The sequence below is a fragment of the Procambarus clarkii genome, chromosome 94 (genome assembly GCF_040958095.1).
Source record: "Procambarus clarkii isolate CNS0578487 chromosome 94, FALCON_Pclarkii_2.0, whole genome shotgun sequence".
In the NCBI taxonomy this organism is placed as follows: Eukaryota; Metazoa; Arthropoda; class Malacostraca; order Decapoda; family Cambaridae; genus Procambarus; species Procambarus clarkii.
The window spans coordinates 8,457,640-8,475,818 of record NC_091243.1 but is presented as its reverse complement, the minus strand read 5'-3'; the positions used below and the strand labels follow the sequence as shown (position 1 = coordinate 8,475,818).

General features: G+C 46.5%; 1 protein-coding gene across 1 annotated transcript in view; it reads right to left on the bottom strand.

Annotated features, from left to right (window-relative positions):
- Positions 1 to 17,512, bottom strand: part of LOC123747308 (uncharacterized) — a 52,989-nt gene extending 35,477 nt beyond the window's left edge. The window contains exon 1 of the mRNA XM_069319743.1: positions 17,304 to 17,512. Coding sequence (XP_069175844.1) covers positions 17,304 to 17,343 — 40 coding nt within the window. The 5' untranslated portion in view covers positions 17,344 to 17,512. The remainder of the gene's footprint in view (positions 1 to 17,303) is intronic.
- Positions 17,513 to 18,179: the final 667 nt, after the last annotated feature.

Sequence of the window (18,179 nt, the reverse complement as noted above, 5' to 3'; positions counted from 1 at the left end):
CACAACTAGTAAACACAACTAGTAAACACACACACACACACCCACACCCACACCCACACACACACACACACACCCACACACACACACACACACACACACACAACAAAGAGGCGAAACGTCAAGAGAATCTTGAACACCTGTGTTTCTCACCATCAACAAACGCTTCGTTGCCTTTCATTAGTTTTTTAAAAGAGCCTCAGGGGGGGGGGCGTTCCTGGCCCCTGCTTGAAGTATTGTTTGTTAACCAGGCCAAAAATGGAATTACAAGAGCCAAGTTTTGATCATTACAAAGCTTCCAGGAGTAGCACGTTGATAAGGTCGGGTTGGTAGAGCCCTTTAGCGGTGCGTCGTCGGCCGCGGTCCTCTTCCGCCGCGGCCCGGAGACGCCCGGGGAGCTAAACGCCCTCGCCGCCCTCGCCCGCCACGCACGAACTTACTCATGCATACGAAACGCACACACACTCACGCACACACACATATGTGTTCACGAAGCACACGCGCACACACACAAACGAATATGTACCCGCATAGGACGCACGCGCACACACATGCATCTGTACTCGAGACACAGAAATACACAGTCTTAATACCTGTTAATTTGTCTTTAATATTAGTAGCGTGGGATAGTTTCGTCCGTATTGAGGAATGTAACATTTAAATGAAAGTATATTGTTTCTACAGTAATAATCTCAGTTGTTACAAGTTCTTTGATAGAATGACAAAAAATATAACTAAAAAACGGGTCGGAGTCTTAGGAAATAAGCGACCAGCAAGCTCTCTCTCTCTCTCTCTCTCTCTCTCTCTCTCTCTCTCTCTCTCATCAACCACGTCCTCCAGGAGATAGATGAGCGAAGGAACAGCAGACTGATAAAAGATTACAAGTGCAGGCTGGCCTACATGTACAGGTAAAGCTGCCTGAAGCAGCAGGAGACGAACACTGGGGAACACCACCACACGGGTCGAGGAGAGACGAAGAAGGGGCCCGTGTTGCCGACCAGAGCCTCGGAAACCACTAAGGGCCCCGGGGCCAGGTTCTGCCGGATGACATCATGAGAGACTTGGATAACCTTTCCCCGTAGCTCCCAGCTTTTGTTTTTTTGTCGGAGCTGTTGCAGTGTCCCGGGGGTTGGCTGTCTGGCTGGTGGTTACAGTGGGCGAGTTGGTAGCTGGTGTGGCGGGTGGTTGATAGTAGGCCAAATGCTGTCCAAACCACACACTAGAAAGTGAAGGGACGACGACGATTCGGTCCGTCCTGGTCTATTCTCAAGTCGATTGTGTGATGTGTTCGTCCTGAATCATTCTCACAATCGACTTGAAAATGGTCCAGGACGGACCGAAACGTCGTCGTCCCTTCGCTTTCTAGTGTGTGGTTTGGTCAACATATTTCAGCCACGTTATTGTGACTTCTCGTCTGCAGACCAAATGCTGTTTGGCCAAATGGCTAGTAGGCTGGCTAGTTACTGGTTATCTGGGTGGATGGCTTGCTAACTTGGCCCTCCTGGAAAGGTGGTAAGTTGGCCGTTGGTAAATAATTGAATAGCTGGCTCGTTGGGGGATAGACAGTGGAAAGAATGGCTGGTTGGTTGACTGGTGGAGTTCCGTGCTTCAAGGGCGGGAGAATGGAAGTCACGCCCTCGTGGATTGTGGTTGAGTATTTTGTTTTGCCTTAATGCTCCTCGTGAGACTTCACAGCCAGGAAATTGAACATTGTCTTGCTTATGCTTCGGGGCACTCTCATCACCTGGCGTCATGAGTTTGAACCCTTGGCAGCGATAACCCAAGCCTGTTTCAGGGCTTCGGGGACTTGCATCGCCATGTATCATAAGCTTGAGGGGGCAGGAACACAAGCATACTGTAGAATATCGCGTGCTGCAGTTCCCAAAATTGAGAAAAAATACTAGACTGTCATGCCATTCCATTTCGACAGTTGAAATAAGAAATACCATGTCTCACATAATTATTATTGTCTTGTGGACACAAAAAAGTAAACGTGACTGGAGCAGTATGGAAGAGGAGGAGGTACTAAGGAACCAACAATTACCAGAGGAAGGTGAGCGAGGTCCTCCCCCCTCCCCCCTCCTCCTCCCCCTTCCTCCGCCTGTTCGACCCCCATCCCGTCTGCTCGACCCCCCATCCCGTCTGTTCGACCCCCCATCCCGTCTGCTCGACCCCTATCCCGTCTGCTCGACCCCCCATCCCGTCTGCTCGACCCCCCATCCCGTCTGTTCGACCCCCCATCCCGTCTGCTCGACCCCCGTCCCGTCTGCTCGACCCCCCATCCCGTCTGCTCGACCCCTATCCCGTCTGCTCGACCCCCCATCCCGTCTGCTCGACCCCCGTCCCGTCTGCTCGACCCCCATCCCGTTTCCTGACAATTCTACACGACAAACTCAACCAGCAACTCTGCGACGATGCCGAATATTTACCTTTAAACACAAGGAAGTGATAAGACGATAAGGTCATTCGAATGTTTCTTACCCTTGGGACGGGGTTGAGGATGGGCGGCCATAGCTTGAGGTTGGGGGAGAGGAGCAATAACATAGGGCTGGGGTGGAGGTGGGTTAGGGGGCAACTGCCTCCCCTTGGGGTGTGATGGGCAGGCGACAACGTGTTTTGAGAGGTCACGAAGCAGCAAGCGGGTCCCTGGATGCGACAGACTAACGGAGCTATACACAACAACTTCACGCCTCTTCCCCTCGCTCGCTCGTCAGTAACGGAGAGAACAATTACTTCAACTGCCAGTACCCCTCGCTAACAACAAATCACAATTATACTCGGCCGCTTAACTAGCGGTACCAACGTTCTTCTTTTAGCGAAATATCTTCTGGTCTCCGTCGCCAGTAACATCATTCGCCGGGATTGACTCCAAACAGTCTCCAGGTACTGAGATCTTCAGTCTCCCTTAGATTGCTCCATACCACACTGTTCCTCTGAATTCCCGTGTGTTAATAAAAATATAAAATCTCATTCTCTCTCTCTCTCTCTCTCTCTCTCTCTCTCTCTCTCTCTCTCTCTCTTAATCCCTCCGTCTCTAATGGCTCTTTATGAAAGAAAAGGTCAGATCTAAGGATCAGCTCCACCCTCCCGACCTCGCCTTCCAGCATTCAGCAATAAACTCCTAGTCCACCCAAACCCCACCCTTCCCCCACCTCTTCCCCCACCACTCTCCCCAACCCCCCCCCCCCTCTTCCCCCACCACTCTCCCCAACACACAACATAAGCGTCATTCCCATCCCCCACTTCCGTCCTTATAGACAGAATCCCTACTAGTACCCCACATCACCAACAACTACAACAACTACAAGATTCATCTGAAGCCAGTATACCTGATGCTGTTGTTGTTGTTGTTTTAGATTTAGTTACTCAGAACGAAATGTCCATGTAGCACGGGCTATGGTGAGCCCGTAATTGAGTTCGGTTATTCGCGATAACCTTGTTACTCTGATATTTGGGTCTAAGTATTAAATGGAGGAGGTGTTTCCTCCTTTTTCCCTGTTTCTTTTTCGCTTCTGTTTTAGTCTTGTTTTGATAACATTATCTTGGTGGCGGATGTAACCCGATGCTCTTCAAGACCCAATAAATCAGACAGACAACACCTCGCCTCCCCCACAAACGCCCCTCCTCACTACCCCCCCCCTCCCCCACAACAACCCCCCCCCCTCTTCCCCAAACTAACCTAACCTTCCCAGCACCCACAGATACACATAAAAGTAACAGAACATAGGCACGGACGCTCCTGTGCCAGGTAAGCCCACTACGGGCTCACCATAGTCCGTGCTACTTGGAACTTGTTCCGAGTAGCTGAATCTATAACAACAACAGGCACGGAACAATCCCCACCATGGTGGTGACGTCGACCTCACAAACACACACACCGCTTTTTCCGTGACTGTCAAAACTCTCCGACAAGTGACCAATGTGTTATTGTTGTGGCCTGATGACCCCTATTGTTGACGTCCACGTTACTGATTAATTGGAACTTAAAACCAAACAGCAGAAGATAAATAGATTGCAGAATGGAATAGACAAACAGCAGAATGGAATAGACCAGTAGGAGAAAATTCTGTTAAAGTGCCAGATTTTCGAAAAGCTGATTTTAATAGCCTAAGAAATTTTTTGGGTCAAATTGATTGGAAAGGCTTGGGTATGGGGTGTGGGCCGGTCTTGGAGCGAGACATGAACCCAGCGATAGGTGACTTAAATGGGGATTTCGATGTGGATTCAATATATAACTTATTTAAGAATATTCTAAACAAAGCACAGGAACGTAGTATACCATACAAATTGAATAGATCGTATACTAATGACCCAAAGTGGATAACAAAGAATTTGAAGAACCTTATAGGTAAAAAGAGAGCTTGGTACAAAAGGATTAAAAATGGGGAGGTCACTTTAGAACAGGAATTCGTACAACTGGTTAGAAATGTTAAAAAAGAGATAAGGAAAGCAAAAAGAAACTATGAAGTTCGCATAGCAGGGCAAGCAAAGACAAATCCTAAAGGGTTTTTTCAGTTATATCGTACTAAGACTAGGGAAAGGATAGGTCCATTAAAAACTGAGACAGGTCAAATAACAGATAGTGATGAAGAGATGAGTAGTATTTTTAATAAATATTTTGTATCTGTATTTACTAAAGAGGAACTTAACAATATGCCTTCAGCCGAACAAGTCTATGTGGGTGGGGACGAGGACAGGTTGACGAGTTTAGCAGTTACCAGGGAGGATGTTCTTAAACAAATAGTAAAACTCAAACCAAACAAATCCCCAGGGCCGGATGAAGTGTTTGCTAGGGTGCTTAAAGAATGCAAAGAGGAGCTTTGTGACCCACTGTCAACCATATTTAATAAATCAATAGAGTCAGGCAGAGTGCCAGAGTTTTGGAAAGTTGCTAATGTGATACCAGTTTTTAAGAAAGGAGATAGATCACTTGCGTCTAACTATCGACCAATTAGCCTAACGTCTATTGTGGGAAAGTTACTCGAATCTATAATAGCAAATAAAATTCGTCTTCATCTTGAAAAACATAAATTAATAATTGAGTCGCAACATGGTTTTATAAATGGCCGTTCATGTTTAACAAATTTGTTATCTTTTTATTCTAGCATTGTTGAGGCAGTTGATAGTGGTAAGGATTGCGATGTTGTATACCTTGACTTTAGCAAAGCTTTTGATACAGTGCCACATGAAAGACTGATTAAAAAAATAGAGTCTCATGGTATTGGGGGTGCTATATTAAGCTGGATTAGGGCATGGCTATACCAAAGGAAACAGAGAGTTAGTATAAATGGAATCAAGTCAGAGTGGGAAAATGTTGTAAGTGGAGTGCCTCAAGGCTCTGTCCTGGGACCTCTGTTGTTTATAATATATATAAATGATTTAGATTCAGGTTTGAGTAGCAACATTTGCAAATTTGCCGATGATACGAAAATCGGTAGGGAAATTAATTCGGAGGAGGACTCACTATCACTTCAAGTTGATCTAGATAGGGTTTTGAAATGGTCAAAGGATTGGCAGATGCAGTTTAATGCTGATAAATGTAAAGTTCTGAGGTTAGGTAATGATGATAGAGCTACAAGATACGAGCTAGATGGTGTTGTGATTGCGAAGTCGGATTGCGAAAGGGATCTGGGAGTTATGATTAGTAAGAATTTAAAACAAAAGGATCAATGCATAAATGTTCGTAATAAGGCAAATCGGACACTTGGATTTATTAATCGCAGCGTTAGTAACAAGACACCTGGTGTGGTTCTCAAGCTATATCTTGCTCTAGTTAGGCCCCATTTAGATTATGCAGTTCAGTTTTGGTCGCCATATTATAGAATGGATATAAATTCACTTGAACGTGTCCAGCGTAGGATGACTAAGTTAATTCCCCAAATTAGAAATCTTTCATATGAAGAAAGATTAACAAAGCTTAAGTTGCATTCACTGGAAAGGCGAAGAGTTAGGGGTGACATGATAGAGGTTTACAAGTGGATGAATGGACATAACCGGGGGGATATTAATAGGGTATTAAAAGTATCAACACAGGACAGAACACGAAACAATGGATATAAATTGGATAAGTTTAGATTTAGGAAAGACTTGGGTAAATACTGGTTCAGTAACAGGGTTGTTGATTTGTGGAACCAATTGCCGCGTAACATTGTGGAGGTGGGGTCCCTCGATTGTTTCAAGCACGGGTTGGACAAGTATATGAGTGGGATTGGGTGGTTATAGAATAGGAGCTGCCTCGTATGGGCCAATAGGCCTTCTGCAGTTACCTTTGTTCTTATGTTCTTATGTTCTAAATAAAATTGGGTAACAGTGGACAACACCTCGCCTCCACGGGAGACATCTCCCGTCACGCAGGGTGCAGTCGCACCTCCACAGATCTCCAGTATCATCTATTGATACTGGAAATGGCTCAAAAGGGCCACCACCTATGGGCTATTCATGCCTGTGCCACCTTTTGGGTGGCTTAATCTTCTCTCTCTCTCTCTCTCACCTCGCCTCCCCACAAACAGTGGATGCTCATTTGATTGAAATGAGATGTTATGGTATGTTGGTGTATGTCGGTATGGATCTAAGTCTGTATGATTAGCTAGTGTGTGTGGTTATAGCTGTTTGATTCGTCTGTGTATGATTGATGAGCTATATACCTATGTATATAGCTCATATATATATATATATATATATATATATATATATATATATATATATATATATATATATATATATATATATATATATATATATATATAGTTCATCTCGTGTATAAATGAATACTAACATTGCGATGTATTTCTTCCTTTTTTGTATTCACCTAGTTGTGCTTGCGGGGAGGGGGGGGGGTTGAGCTTTAGCTCTTTGGTCTCGCCTCTCAACTGTCAGTCAACTGGTGTACTGTGTGTTCATTCGTCCGTGAACGAATACTAATACAACCGTGTATGATTATTAATACAATCCTTAACGAATACTAATATAACCCTGTATGAGTATTAATACAACCACATACGAATAAGTATTAGCTATAGATCAGTCCATGAACGGAAATACACACCCACCAGTACACGAATGAACAGTTCATCTCGTGTATAAATGAATACTATCCACCCCCATCTACGATAGATGGATATTAATCCAACCGTTCATGAGTAATATTAATCATCGAGGAAGGCAAGAATAAGTACTCGTGTGCTTATTCTTAAGTACACAATTAAGTATTCTTATGTACTTAAAATCAGTTACAGCCCCGCTCCTGTGACAGGTAAGTCCACTCCTGGCTCGTCATAGCCCCGCTCCTGTGCCAGGTAAATCCACTACGGGCTCACCATAGCCCGTGCTACTTGGAACGTTTTGTTCCCAGTACCTGAATTTAAAACAACATCATCATAGTACTGGCCTTCAGGTGTCTTCCCTCTGACCCGTCGTCTGTGACGCCACAGCTTTCCTATTGGCTTCCCCCAGACCCGTCTGTATATGGCTGTGGAAGCCAAACCCACAGTCTAAAATAGCCATTCTTGACTGGGGCTAAATGCCACTTTTTATTTTAGTGATGACAAATCCAAATTTTGCCAAGATGGTGGAGTCAGGGGTCGTGACTTTTGATTGATTTCCTTGTTTTTTTTAAATTGATTTATGTGTTTTGTATATGTGTTTTTTTGGGGGACACTTGGACACCGTGAGTCTATAACCGTTGCTTGTTTAGTGTCACGTATCCCGTCTTATTCCTGTATCATATATACTTTTTTAAATTATGAATGGAGTTTGCTTCTACAACCTGCTCATTTTTTAGTTTATTCCATCTCTCTCTCTCTCTCTCTCTCTCTCTGTCTCTCTCTCTCTCTCTCTCTCTCTCTCTCTCTCTCTCTCTCTCTCTCTCTCTCTCTCTCTCTCTCTCTCTCTCTGTGATGGGGGAGGGAATGGAGAGGGAGCAAGAGATGGGTGAGGAGAGAGATGGATGCCTGGAAGCCACAACAGTGTGAGGAGGGGGGGGGGACAGCGGATGGAGAGAAGGTTCCTTGTCTGGAGGATGGGGGGTAGTGTGCTAACATCTGGAGTGTCCTGGTGTGTCCTGGGATGCCCTGGGGTGTGCTGGGACACACCAAAACCATTACCTTGCTGTGATTTCGGGGCTCAACGTCCTCGCAGCTCGGTCCCCGACCAGGCCCTGGTCGCTTCCACGTTCTGGTCTCTCCCAAGAGGGGCAAGGAAGTGGGAGTGACCTGAACATGTGAAGCATTTAGAATAAGGAACGCAGGAATAAAAACAGGTGGGACCCAGGCGCTAAAGCTCACCCCCCCCCCCTGGGGGCGCAGGTTTAGGTGAGCCCCCCATGGCTGGCAACCGAAACAGCCAGTTCAGAGTTCAGAATGAACGTAATCTTGTTATTGTGTAGTTAATTCGACTCTTGCTAATGAGATTACGCTGGTATGAGTGTGTGTATGTGTGAGGGAGAGGTGAGGGAGGTGCATGAGGGTGAGGAACGTGAGGGAGGAACGTGAGGGAGGAACGTGAGAAAAGAGCTATATTACAGTGCCACTATTTTTACAGTGCCAGGTATGGTTACAGTCTTAGCCTTCATGCAAAACAGATTGAGAATGAACACAAAATATAACTAATCAGAAACACCCTTTAATACACACACAGATGCGCTAAGACAGGTAGCCTAGACCTACATGCAGGAACAAACACAAATACACATAGACCTATGCAATATGCGCGATGCATACACAGAAACCTACATATAGTCATGAAATTGCAAGAGTTCCTTCACTAGATATCAGAGAGCTTAGTCCTATAGGCCTACACATGTTAGGTTATCCACGCTGGCCCTATAGCAATCACCTATACTCACGTACTCACCTAGTTAATACTATACCTAGTGGTGATTGGGGAAGATGAGCTTCAGCTCTTTGACCCCGCCTTTGAACTTTCAATTAATTGGTTTACAGGTTTCCAAGCCTATTAGACTCGATCATATCTACATACATGCACACACACACATATTAAATATGTGTGTGTGCATGGCGTCTGCCTCCATCACCTCACTTCTTAGTGCGGGCAAGCATAGGTCAGACACAGACAAGCACCGACAAGCACAGACAAGAAAGCCAGTTCCTCAGGAGGGGTTAAAGACAGCCTGAGAACAAAATTTCTCGCGTGGAATTTTCTTAATCCCTCGTTCCCCCTCCCCCCATACCGTTCCTGCTTGTTCCCCCTCCCCCCTCACCCCTCATTTATCCCCCCCTCCCCACCCCCTCATCCTCCCCCCCAGTCTCTTAACAACAAAAAAGTGAGTGACCTCCTGGGTCAGGCAGGTAGGTACACACAGTGACCTTTGACCTCCGCTTCTCGCAGTAGCTACACACATCCTCCTCCTCCTCCTCCTCTTCCTTCCTGCTCCTCCTCTGCTTCTTCCTTTTTTCACCTCTTACCCCCTCTATTTATTTTCATTTCCTTTTCGCCCTTTCGTTTAGTGTCACAGAAGTGCATCAGAAAGCATTTTTTTTTTTTAGAAGTGCTTTTGAAAGTAATTTTATAGTAATTTTTATAGTAATTTTCAGGGTTGTTGATTTGTGGAACCAATTGGCGCGTAACGTGGTGGATGTGGGGTCCCTCGATTGTTTCAAGTGCGGGTTGGACAAGTATATGAGTGGGATTGGGTGGTTATAGATAGGAGCTGCCTCGTATGGGCCAATAGGCCTTCTGCAGTTACCTTTGTTCTTAAGTTCTTATATAGTGTCATGAAAGTACACAAGTGGAATGAACTAGTATGGCCATCTCCCAATGCACTTATTCAAATGTAGGCAGGTATAGGCTTATGCCAGAGTCTCAGAATATTAAGAAGCCAGTTGATTGAAGGCTTCGAGGCAGGGCCCAAGACCTGAAGCTCAACCAGTACTGTTGAGAAGATATAAGACACACTACTAGTGGACCTATAGTGAGCTGCTGGCTTATTAAAGTACCGTATAGGTCTGGTCTGAGCCTGCGGTTGATTATCGTACAGTAGACTGCACTTACCAGTTGATTGATAGTTGAGAGGCGGGACCAAAGAGCCAGAGCTCAACCCCCGCAAACACAACTAGGCGAGTTCTAGGTGAGTACTGGGGGTTGCCAACGTCGTCTGCGTCATTCCTAGCAAATCCTCTTTCAGTTCTTTCCCTTTTTCTTCAATTTTCTTCTGTGTCTCTCTTTTTCCATCTCCTTTTTCCCCTCTTCTTGCTTTCACACCATTTCCGGCTATTTTACCTCTCCCCTCGTTTTACTTCTCCTTCTCTAACCTTTCTACTTTTAAGCTTACTTTCTCCTTCTCTACCCACCTTCCTAGCTCCTCCTTTACTCTGGTTTCCTCCTTCCTTCCCCTTGCACCTCTCACCCCCTCCCCCTCTTCCACGTCTCCACCATAAACAAAAGGAGTCCACACAGCCTGCAGGGGTGAGGAGACCCCACTACACCCCCCATCACCCCTCCAGCGCCCCCAAATACCCCTCCGGCGCCCCCAAATACCCCTCCAGCGCCCTCTCTTCAATTCCAGTTCCCGTATCTCACGAGGGGGAAGAGGAACCTCAAAGAGATTGGGGAAATGGAATGGGTGAGGGGATTGGGTGTTCCAGGGCAGGAGTTATAATGGAAGAGTAAAGGGGTAGGGGCGTGTTGGGGGTGAGAGTGGGAGGGGCGTGAGGGGGTGAAGGAGGAGGAGGGAAGGGGAGGAGGAGGGCAACAAGTGAAGCTCCTTCGTGAGTCCCGGAGGAACATAGGGCACCGGAGGGCAACCGCTCTGGACAGCAATTGCCCGCTGCTCTGCAGGAATTGCAGAGGAGGGGATGAGGAGGGTGGTAGAGGGGGAGAGAGTAGTGAAGAAAAGTGTGGGGGGGGGGGCAGGGGGAAGGAAGAAGTGTTAGGGTGAATAGAAGAGGTTGGAGATAGAAGCGGGTGCAGGGTAGGGGATAGGGGGACGTACCCCTGGTTGACGAGGTCTTGGAGCGGAGTTATGCTTCATATTGAAGACAGTATGATGAGGTATGAACAGCATGTACGCACCAGCAGGAAAATGAATTGCATCTCATACTACGAGCAGAAGCATTAGGGAGGAAAACACCTCACACTAGAAGAGGGAAGAGGAGGAGGGGAAGGACCTCCCTACCTCTATTCTGAAGTGTCTTAGGGGGAGGGAGGGAGAGAGAGAGAGAGAGAGAGAGAGAGAGAGAGAGAGAGAGAGAGAGAGAGAGAGAGAGAGAGAGAGAGAGAGAGAGAGAGAGAGAGAGAGAGAGAGAAACAGAGAGACAGAGACATACATGGTTTAAGTTTAGTTGGTTTAAGTTTTAAGTTTTAAGTTGGTTTAAGACGCCATCCACCAGCAAGGCCTCAAAGCTGCCAACTGGTGACTTTGACGGAACAGAATGCCGGCGGCTTGTCCAATTTTTCCCTTATTTGTCCTAATGATTTTTATCCAGGCTTGATTTTGAATAGCAACGATGTTTTGGGCATTTACGGCTTCGGCGGGTAGGAAGTTCCATAGCATTATAGCCGTATGGGTGAAAAGGCCCCCCTCCTTTTTTTTTTAGTTCTACATTGTGGCTTATTGAGCTTAAAGCTGTTGTTTGTTGTATGAGCTACTTCTGACCTTTTAAAGAACAGGTCTAAATCAATATCCACCAAACTGTTCACTGTTTTAAAAACTTTCGAGGAGATCAGCCTTGTCATGTCTGGTTTGCTGTGTTAAGTGACCTGTTGAGCATGTCACAGGTAAGGACGAGCTACTGATACTTCCGCTGCTTCCCTTCCCTTTCCTTCCCTTTACTTCCCTTCCCTCTCTCCCTCCCTCCCTCCATTCCTTCCCTCCCTCCCCACCTACCCCAGAGGCAAACTCCTTCCTGTTTCCATCTATAAACAAAGGACAATCCTTTCCTAATTCCTTTTACAGGAAGAGAGATATGAAGGATTAGTCTTCCTGCTTCCTATTATTGTATATGAGAGAGAGAGAGAGAGAGAGAGAAAGAGAGAGAGAGAGAGAGAGAGAGAGAGAGAGAGAGAGAGAGAGAGAGAGAGAGAGAGAGAGAGAGAGAGAGAGAGAGAGAGAGAGAGAGAGAGAGAGAGAGAGAGAGAGAGAGAGAGAGAGAGAGAGAGAGAGAGAGAGAGAGAGAGAGAGAGAGAGAGAGAGAGAGAGAGAGAGAATGAATCTTCTAAATTTCATGAAACTTTATCATAAGTGTCGACTCAATGTAAACACCACTGCAAGTGATAGTGAAAGTGAACTCATGACTGTGTCATCACTGTGCACAGTACTCATCACCATTGCATCACCACTGTGCACAATACTCAACACCATTGCATCACCACTGTGCACAGTACTCATCACCATTGCATCACCACTGTGCACAGTACTCATCATCATTGCATCACCACTGTGCACAGTACTCATCACCATTGCATCACCACTGTGCACAGTACTCATCACCATTGCATCACCACTGTGCACAGTACTCATCACCATTGCATCACCACTGTGCACAGTACTCATCACCATTGCATCACCACTGTGCACAGTACTCATCATCATTGCATCACCACTGTGCACAGTACTCATCACCATTGCATCACCACTGTGCACAGTACTCATCACCATTGCATCACCACTGTGCACAGTACTCATCACCATTGCATCACCACTGTGCACAGTACTCATCACCATTGCATCACCACTGTGCACAGTACTCATCACCATTGCATCACCACTGTGCACAGTACTCATCACCATTGCATCACCACTGTGCACAGTACTCATCACCATTGCATCACCACTGTGCACAGTACTCATCATCATTGCATCACCACTGTGCACAGTACTCATCACCATTGCATCACCACTGTGCACAGTACTCATCACCATTGCATCACCACTGTGCACAGTACTCATCACCATTGCATCACCACTGTGCACAGTACTCATCACCATTGCATCACCACTGTGCACAGTACTCATCACCATTGCATCACCACTGTGCACAGTACTCATCACCATTGCATCACCACTGTGCACAGTAGTCATCACCATTGCATCACCACTCTGCACAGTACTCATCACCATTGCATCACCACTGTGCACAGTACTCATCACCATTGCATCACCACTGTGCACAGTACTCATCAGCATTGCATCACCACTGTGCACAATACTCAACACCATTGCATCACCACTGTGCACAGTACTCTGTCACCACTATGCACAGTACTCAATAGTACTGAGTCATCACTGTGCACGCACAGTACTCAGCATAGCGCTTCCGCGTGACAATTAAACCTGATAAAGTATGATACAAAGATCAACACGGTGCAGCCACACCTGTGCTCCACACCTGTCCGCCACACCTGTCCTCCACACCTGTCCTCCACACCTGTGCTCCACACCTGTCCTCCACACCTGTGCTCCACACCTGTCCGCCACACCTGTCCTCCACACCTGTCCTCCACACCTGTGCTCCACACCTGTCCTCCACACCTGTGCTCCACACCTGTCCGCCACACCTGTCCTCCACACCTGGTGTTGTGTTAGACTGTTAAATATGTGTTTGCACATAACGTACAATATTCGGTGAACGAACATTACATTTATCACTGTCGTACTGTGAAAAAAACTAAAAAGCTTTGTTTAAACCTAATGAAATTTAGTCTAAAATCTATATATACAAAACAATAACAATAGCCTATCTACTTTAGGGAGCCGGTCGGCCGAGCGGACAGCACGCTGGATTTGTGATCCTGTGGTCCTGGGTTCGATCCCAGGCGCCGGCGAGAAACAATGGGCAGAGTTTCTTTCACCCTATGCCCCTGTTACCTAGCAGTAAAATAGGTACCTGGGTGTAAGTCAGCTGTCACGGGCTGCTTCCTGGGGGTGGAGGCCTGGTCGAGGACCGGGCCGCGGGGACACTAAAAAGCCCCGAAATCATCTCAAGATAACCTCTCAAGATACTCTACGTACATTTCAAAACTCTCGAGTTTCAAAACGTCGAATTCTCAATGGTCCAAAGTACACTATAGACTGTACTATAGAGTACAGTAGAGTACTATAGAGTACTATAGAATGGGTCCCTTGTGCCGGGAGAGGGAAAAACGCGACCACGAAGTGGATAAATCTCCCTTTACGAAACCTCTACATCAATGATTAACAGGAGGCTTAGTTACTTAGTTGACTTCTGTTTAGTAAGCTTAGATCATTCACTTGTGATGGATCATACTGAGATTTCGTACTCGTACACAGATGTTTTGCTCAGACTTGTACGTGCTGTATACAGATGTTTTGCTCAGACTTGTACGTGCTTGTACACAGATGTTTTGCTCAGACTTGTACGTGCTTGTACACAGATGTTTTGCTCAGTCCTGTACGTACTCGTACTCAGATGTTTTGCTCAGTCCTGTACGTGCTTGTACACAGATGTTTTGATCAGTCCTGTACGTGCTTGTACACAGATGTTTTGATCAGTCCTGTACGTGCTTGTACACAGATGTTTTGATCAGTCCTGTACGTGCTTGTACACAGATGTTTTGATCAGTCCTGTACGTGCTTGTACACAGATGTTTTGCTCAGTCCTGTACGTGCTTGTACACAGATGTTTTGCTCAGTCCTGTACGTACTCGTACACAGATGTTTTGATCAGTCCTGTACGTACTCGTACACAGATGCATCTAATTCTGGTTTCCGATAAGGTTCCATTTAGGCCTAGCCTAACTGAGTAATATTATTTCTAGTATTCTAAATCAATAGCAAGGCTGGTTTAGCACCTCCAACACCCTAAAAACACTCCAATACATACTATGTAGCATGTGTGTGACGTTTGTAAACAGCTTTCTGCAACACTGTTGGTGTAAGGAAGGAGTCAAGGAGGCAAAGTGGGAGGGAAAGGAGGAGCTTTAGAGGAAGTAAGAAGAAGAAGGAGGAGGTAGAGGTGGTTCCCAAGGTGAGAATAACAAGATATTTTTTCCCCCCTCTGTGCACTTTAAGGGGTAACTACGACATTCCACTGCGCCCTGGCGCCTGTAATAACTCCCTGACCCCATGTTACCAACAGGGAGCTCGACTCCTACGTTGGAATCACATGTCCTGTGTTCGTCAACATTCCTTTCCGCAGGCCGTGAGAACAGTGTGAAATTTTGGCCAAAAATGAGGGTTGGACAAGGCGTACGTCCGCGAGATTTTTATCGCGAGCTAACACCCCGCGAGATCTTCAACGCGAGCAGCTAATACCCGCGAGACCTTCAACGCGAGCAGCTAATACCCGCGAGACCTTCAACGCGAGCAGCTAATACCCACGAGACCTTCAACGTGAGTAGCTAATACCCACGAGACCTTCAACGTGAGTAGCTAATACCAACGAGACCTTCAACGCGAGTAGCTAATACCTACGAGACCTTCAACGCGAGCAGCTAATACCCGCGAGATCTTCAATGCGAGCAGCTAATACCCGCAAGACCTTCAACGCCAGCAGCTAATACCCGCGAGATCTTCAACGTGAGCAGCCACTATTCGATGCTATAAATTACCCATTCTCACCCGTGGGAAGACGTCTCAATGCATATTTAGTATCCTAGGCCGTCAATGTGAACATTCTAGGTCAATCACAGGTATATGAGAGTTCTCTCCACCACCTCCCCTTCGCTTCATGCAGGTCGGCGTTCAATCCCCGACCGTCCAAGCGGTTGGGCACCATTCCTTCCCTCCCCGTCCCATCCCAAACCCTTATCCTGACCCCTTCCCAGTGCTAAATAGTCGTAAATGGCTTGGTGCTTTCCTCTGAGACGGCCAGAAGGGGCGCCGAAACCACTCCACCGTCGGAGCCACAAACCTCGTGCTGGCGCACGAATCTGTGCGTACACAACAATGCTGGAACAACAGCAGCATAGCGGGCCGTGGTCCCATCTGCCGCTAATGACAGGTGTACGCGAGCAGCATGGTGTCTGGGGTGTTGGTGAGCAGCTGTCGCACCCCCGCTGCTGCTGCTGCTGCTGTCCGCCCCGCTGCTGCTGTCCGCCCTGCTACGACCGCACCTCCACACACACACACCCACCAGCTGTTTCACGCTCAATCTACGTTCATTGCGCTGTTTTTTGGTAGACGTTTCGCTAACGATCTTGTAGTGGTGATGTAGAGCGGTGGTGATGGTTGTAGATTGGTGGTGATGTTTGTAGAGTGTGGTGGTGAAGGTTGTAGATTGGTGGTGATGGTTGTAGAGTGGTGGTGATGTTTGTAGAGTGTGGTGGTGAAGGTTGTAGATTGGTGGTGATGGTTGTAGAGTGGTGGTGATGGTTGTAGAGTGGTGGTGATGGTTGTAGAGTGTGGTGGTGAAGGTTGTAGATTGGTGGTGATGGTTGTAGAGTGGTGGTGATGGTTGTAGAGTGGAGGTGATGGTTGTAGATTGGTGGTGATGGTTGTAGAGTGGTGGTGATGGTTGTAGAGTGTGGTGGTGAAGGTTGTAGAGAGTGGTGGTGATGGTTGTAGATTCGGGGTCGTGATAGTTGATTGGTGGTGGTGGTGACAGTTGATTGGTGGTGATAACAGTTGATTGGTGGTGGTGACAATTGACTGGTGGTGGTAACAATTGATTGGCGGTTGTGACAGTTGATTGGTGGTGATAACAGTTGATTGGTGATGATAACAGTTGATTGGTGGTGATAACAGTTGGTTGGTGGTGATAACAGTTGATTGGTGGTGATAACAATTGATTGGTGGTGATAACAGTTGATTGGTGGTGATAACAGTTGATTGGTGGTGATAACAGTTGATTGGTGGTGATAACAGTTGATTGGTAATGGTGACAGTTGACTGGTGGTTATATGAGATTATGCAAATCTGAATCTGGATTATACAATATCAATCTAGATCATACAGTCTGATTCTAAATTATCCAGTCTGAATCTGATTATCTGAGTCTGAGTTCAGTCTGAGTTCCAGATTATACAAACAGGAACTAGATTATACTAGACAATATAATTATAGTGATCAAGAGATAATATTAGGACTTTCTTTTGTGTAAATAACACAGTGAAAGTTACTGTGTTTAGCTTACAGAAACTGTTTTTACTGAGTACCTGTTTGTTTTACTGAATTTACTGTGTTAGCTCAGTAAAAAGTTTACAGTCATTTATGAATGAAGTTCTTGATAGATACCCCTTGATGTAATTAGGAAATAGACACTCCCTTAAGTATCTAGGACACAATAGATATCCTGAAGTAACTAGGACACAATAGATATCCAGCAGTATCTATTACGTAATTGACACTCTTTGCAGAAACATGAACATGCAAAATTAACACTTCAACTCACCATAAGTTGCTGAAAATAGGAGAAGTAACAAAGTAACCATTGTTATTGTTCACAGTCCTTACACAGTGGCAACTACGTACACTGTCGCAGTGATCACCATTCACACTCGCTCTTACTATCACCGTTCAGTCACAACAGTTCACTGGAGCACAAGTCAGGAGGTTTCAGGAGGGCCGCGCGGTACGTGCCTCCCTCACGAGCACCGACAGTCTACTGAATTTTTCAATGGAACCTGGAATGAATGGACCTCGTGTACTGAGCAGGGGAAGTGGAGTCAGGGACGTCGCGCGGGCCACCCACCAGTCGCTACTGCCGGCTCTCTTTCCCCCGCCGCCCTACCTGACTGGCATACGCGCTTCTCATTACTTGATTGTAACCTGTGATCTTTAAGTTGGAAAATGCTCCTCTCACCCCAGTTCGTTAGCTGCGCCATTATAGCAAAAATCCTCCCCTCGGGTGCCATTGCGAGCCTCCGTCCGTAACTTTCCATTTGGGCCGAGAAGAGGGTTCTCCAGCCTCGAATATTTAAGAAGTGGTCAAAATCTTCAGAAGGGAAGGAACGCTGGTAGTAAATATACTCGACCCATGTACCCAGTACCCAAGAGCCCTCAAGTCAATCATTACACTCTGGGAGAACTCTGTGCCCCTCCTCTAGTAGGTTGGTCATGCTTGGCTTCTCTCTCTCTCTCTCTCTCTCTCTCTCTCTCTCTGCCCAGCCACTTGGGCTGGACGGTAGAACGACGGTCTCGCTTCATGCAAGTCGGCGTTCAATCCCCGACCGTCGAAAGGGTTGGGCACCATTCCTTCCCCCCGTCCCATCCCAGATCTTTATCCTGACCCCCTTCCAAGTGCTATATAGTCGTAATCCCTTCCTAT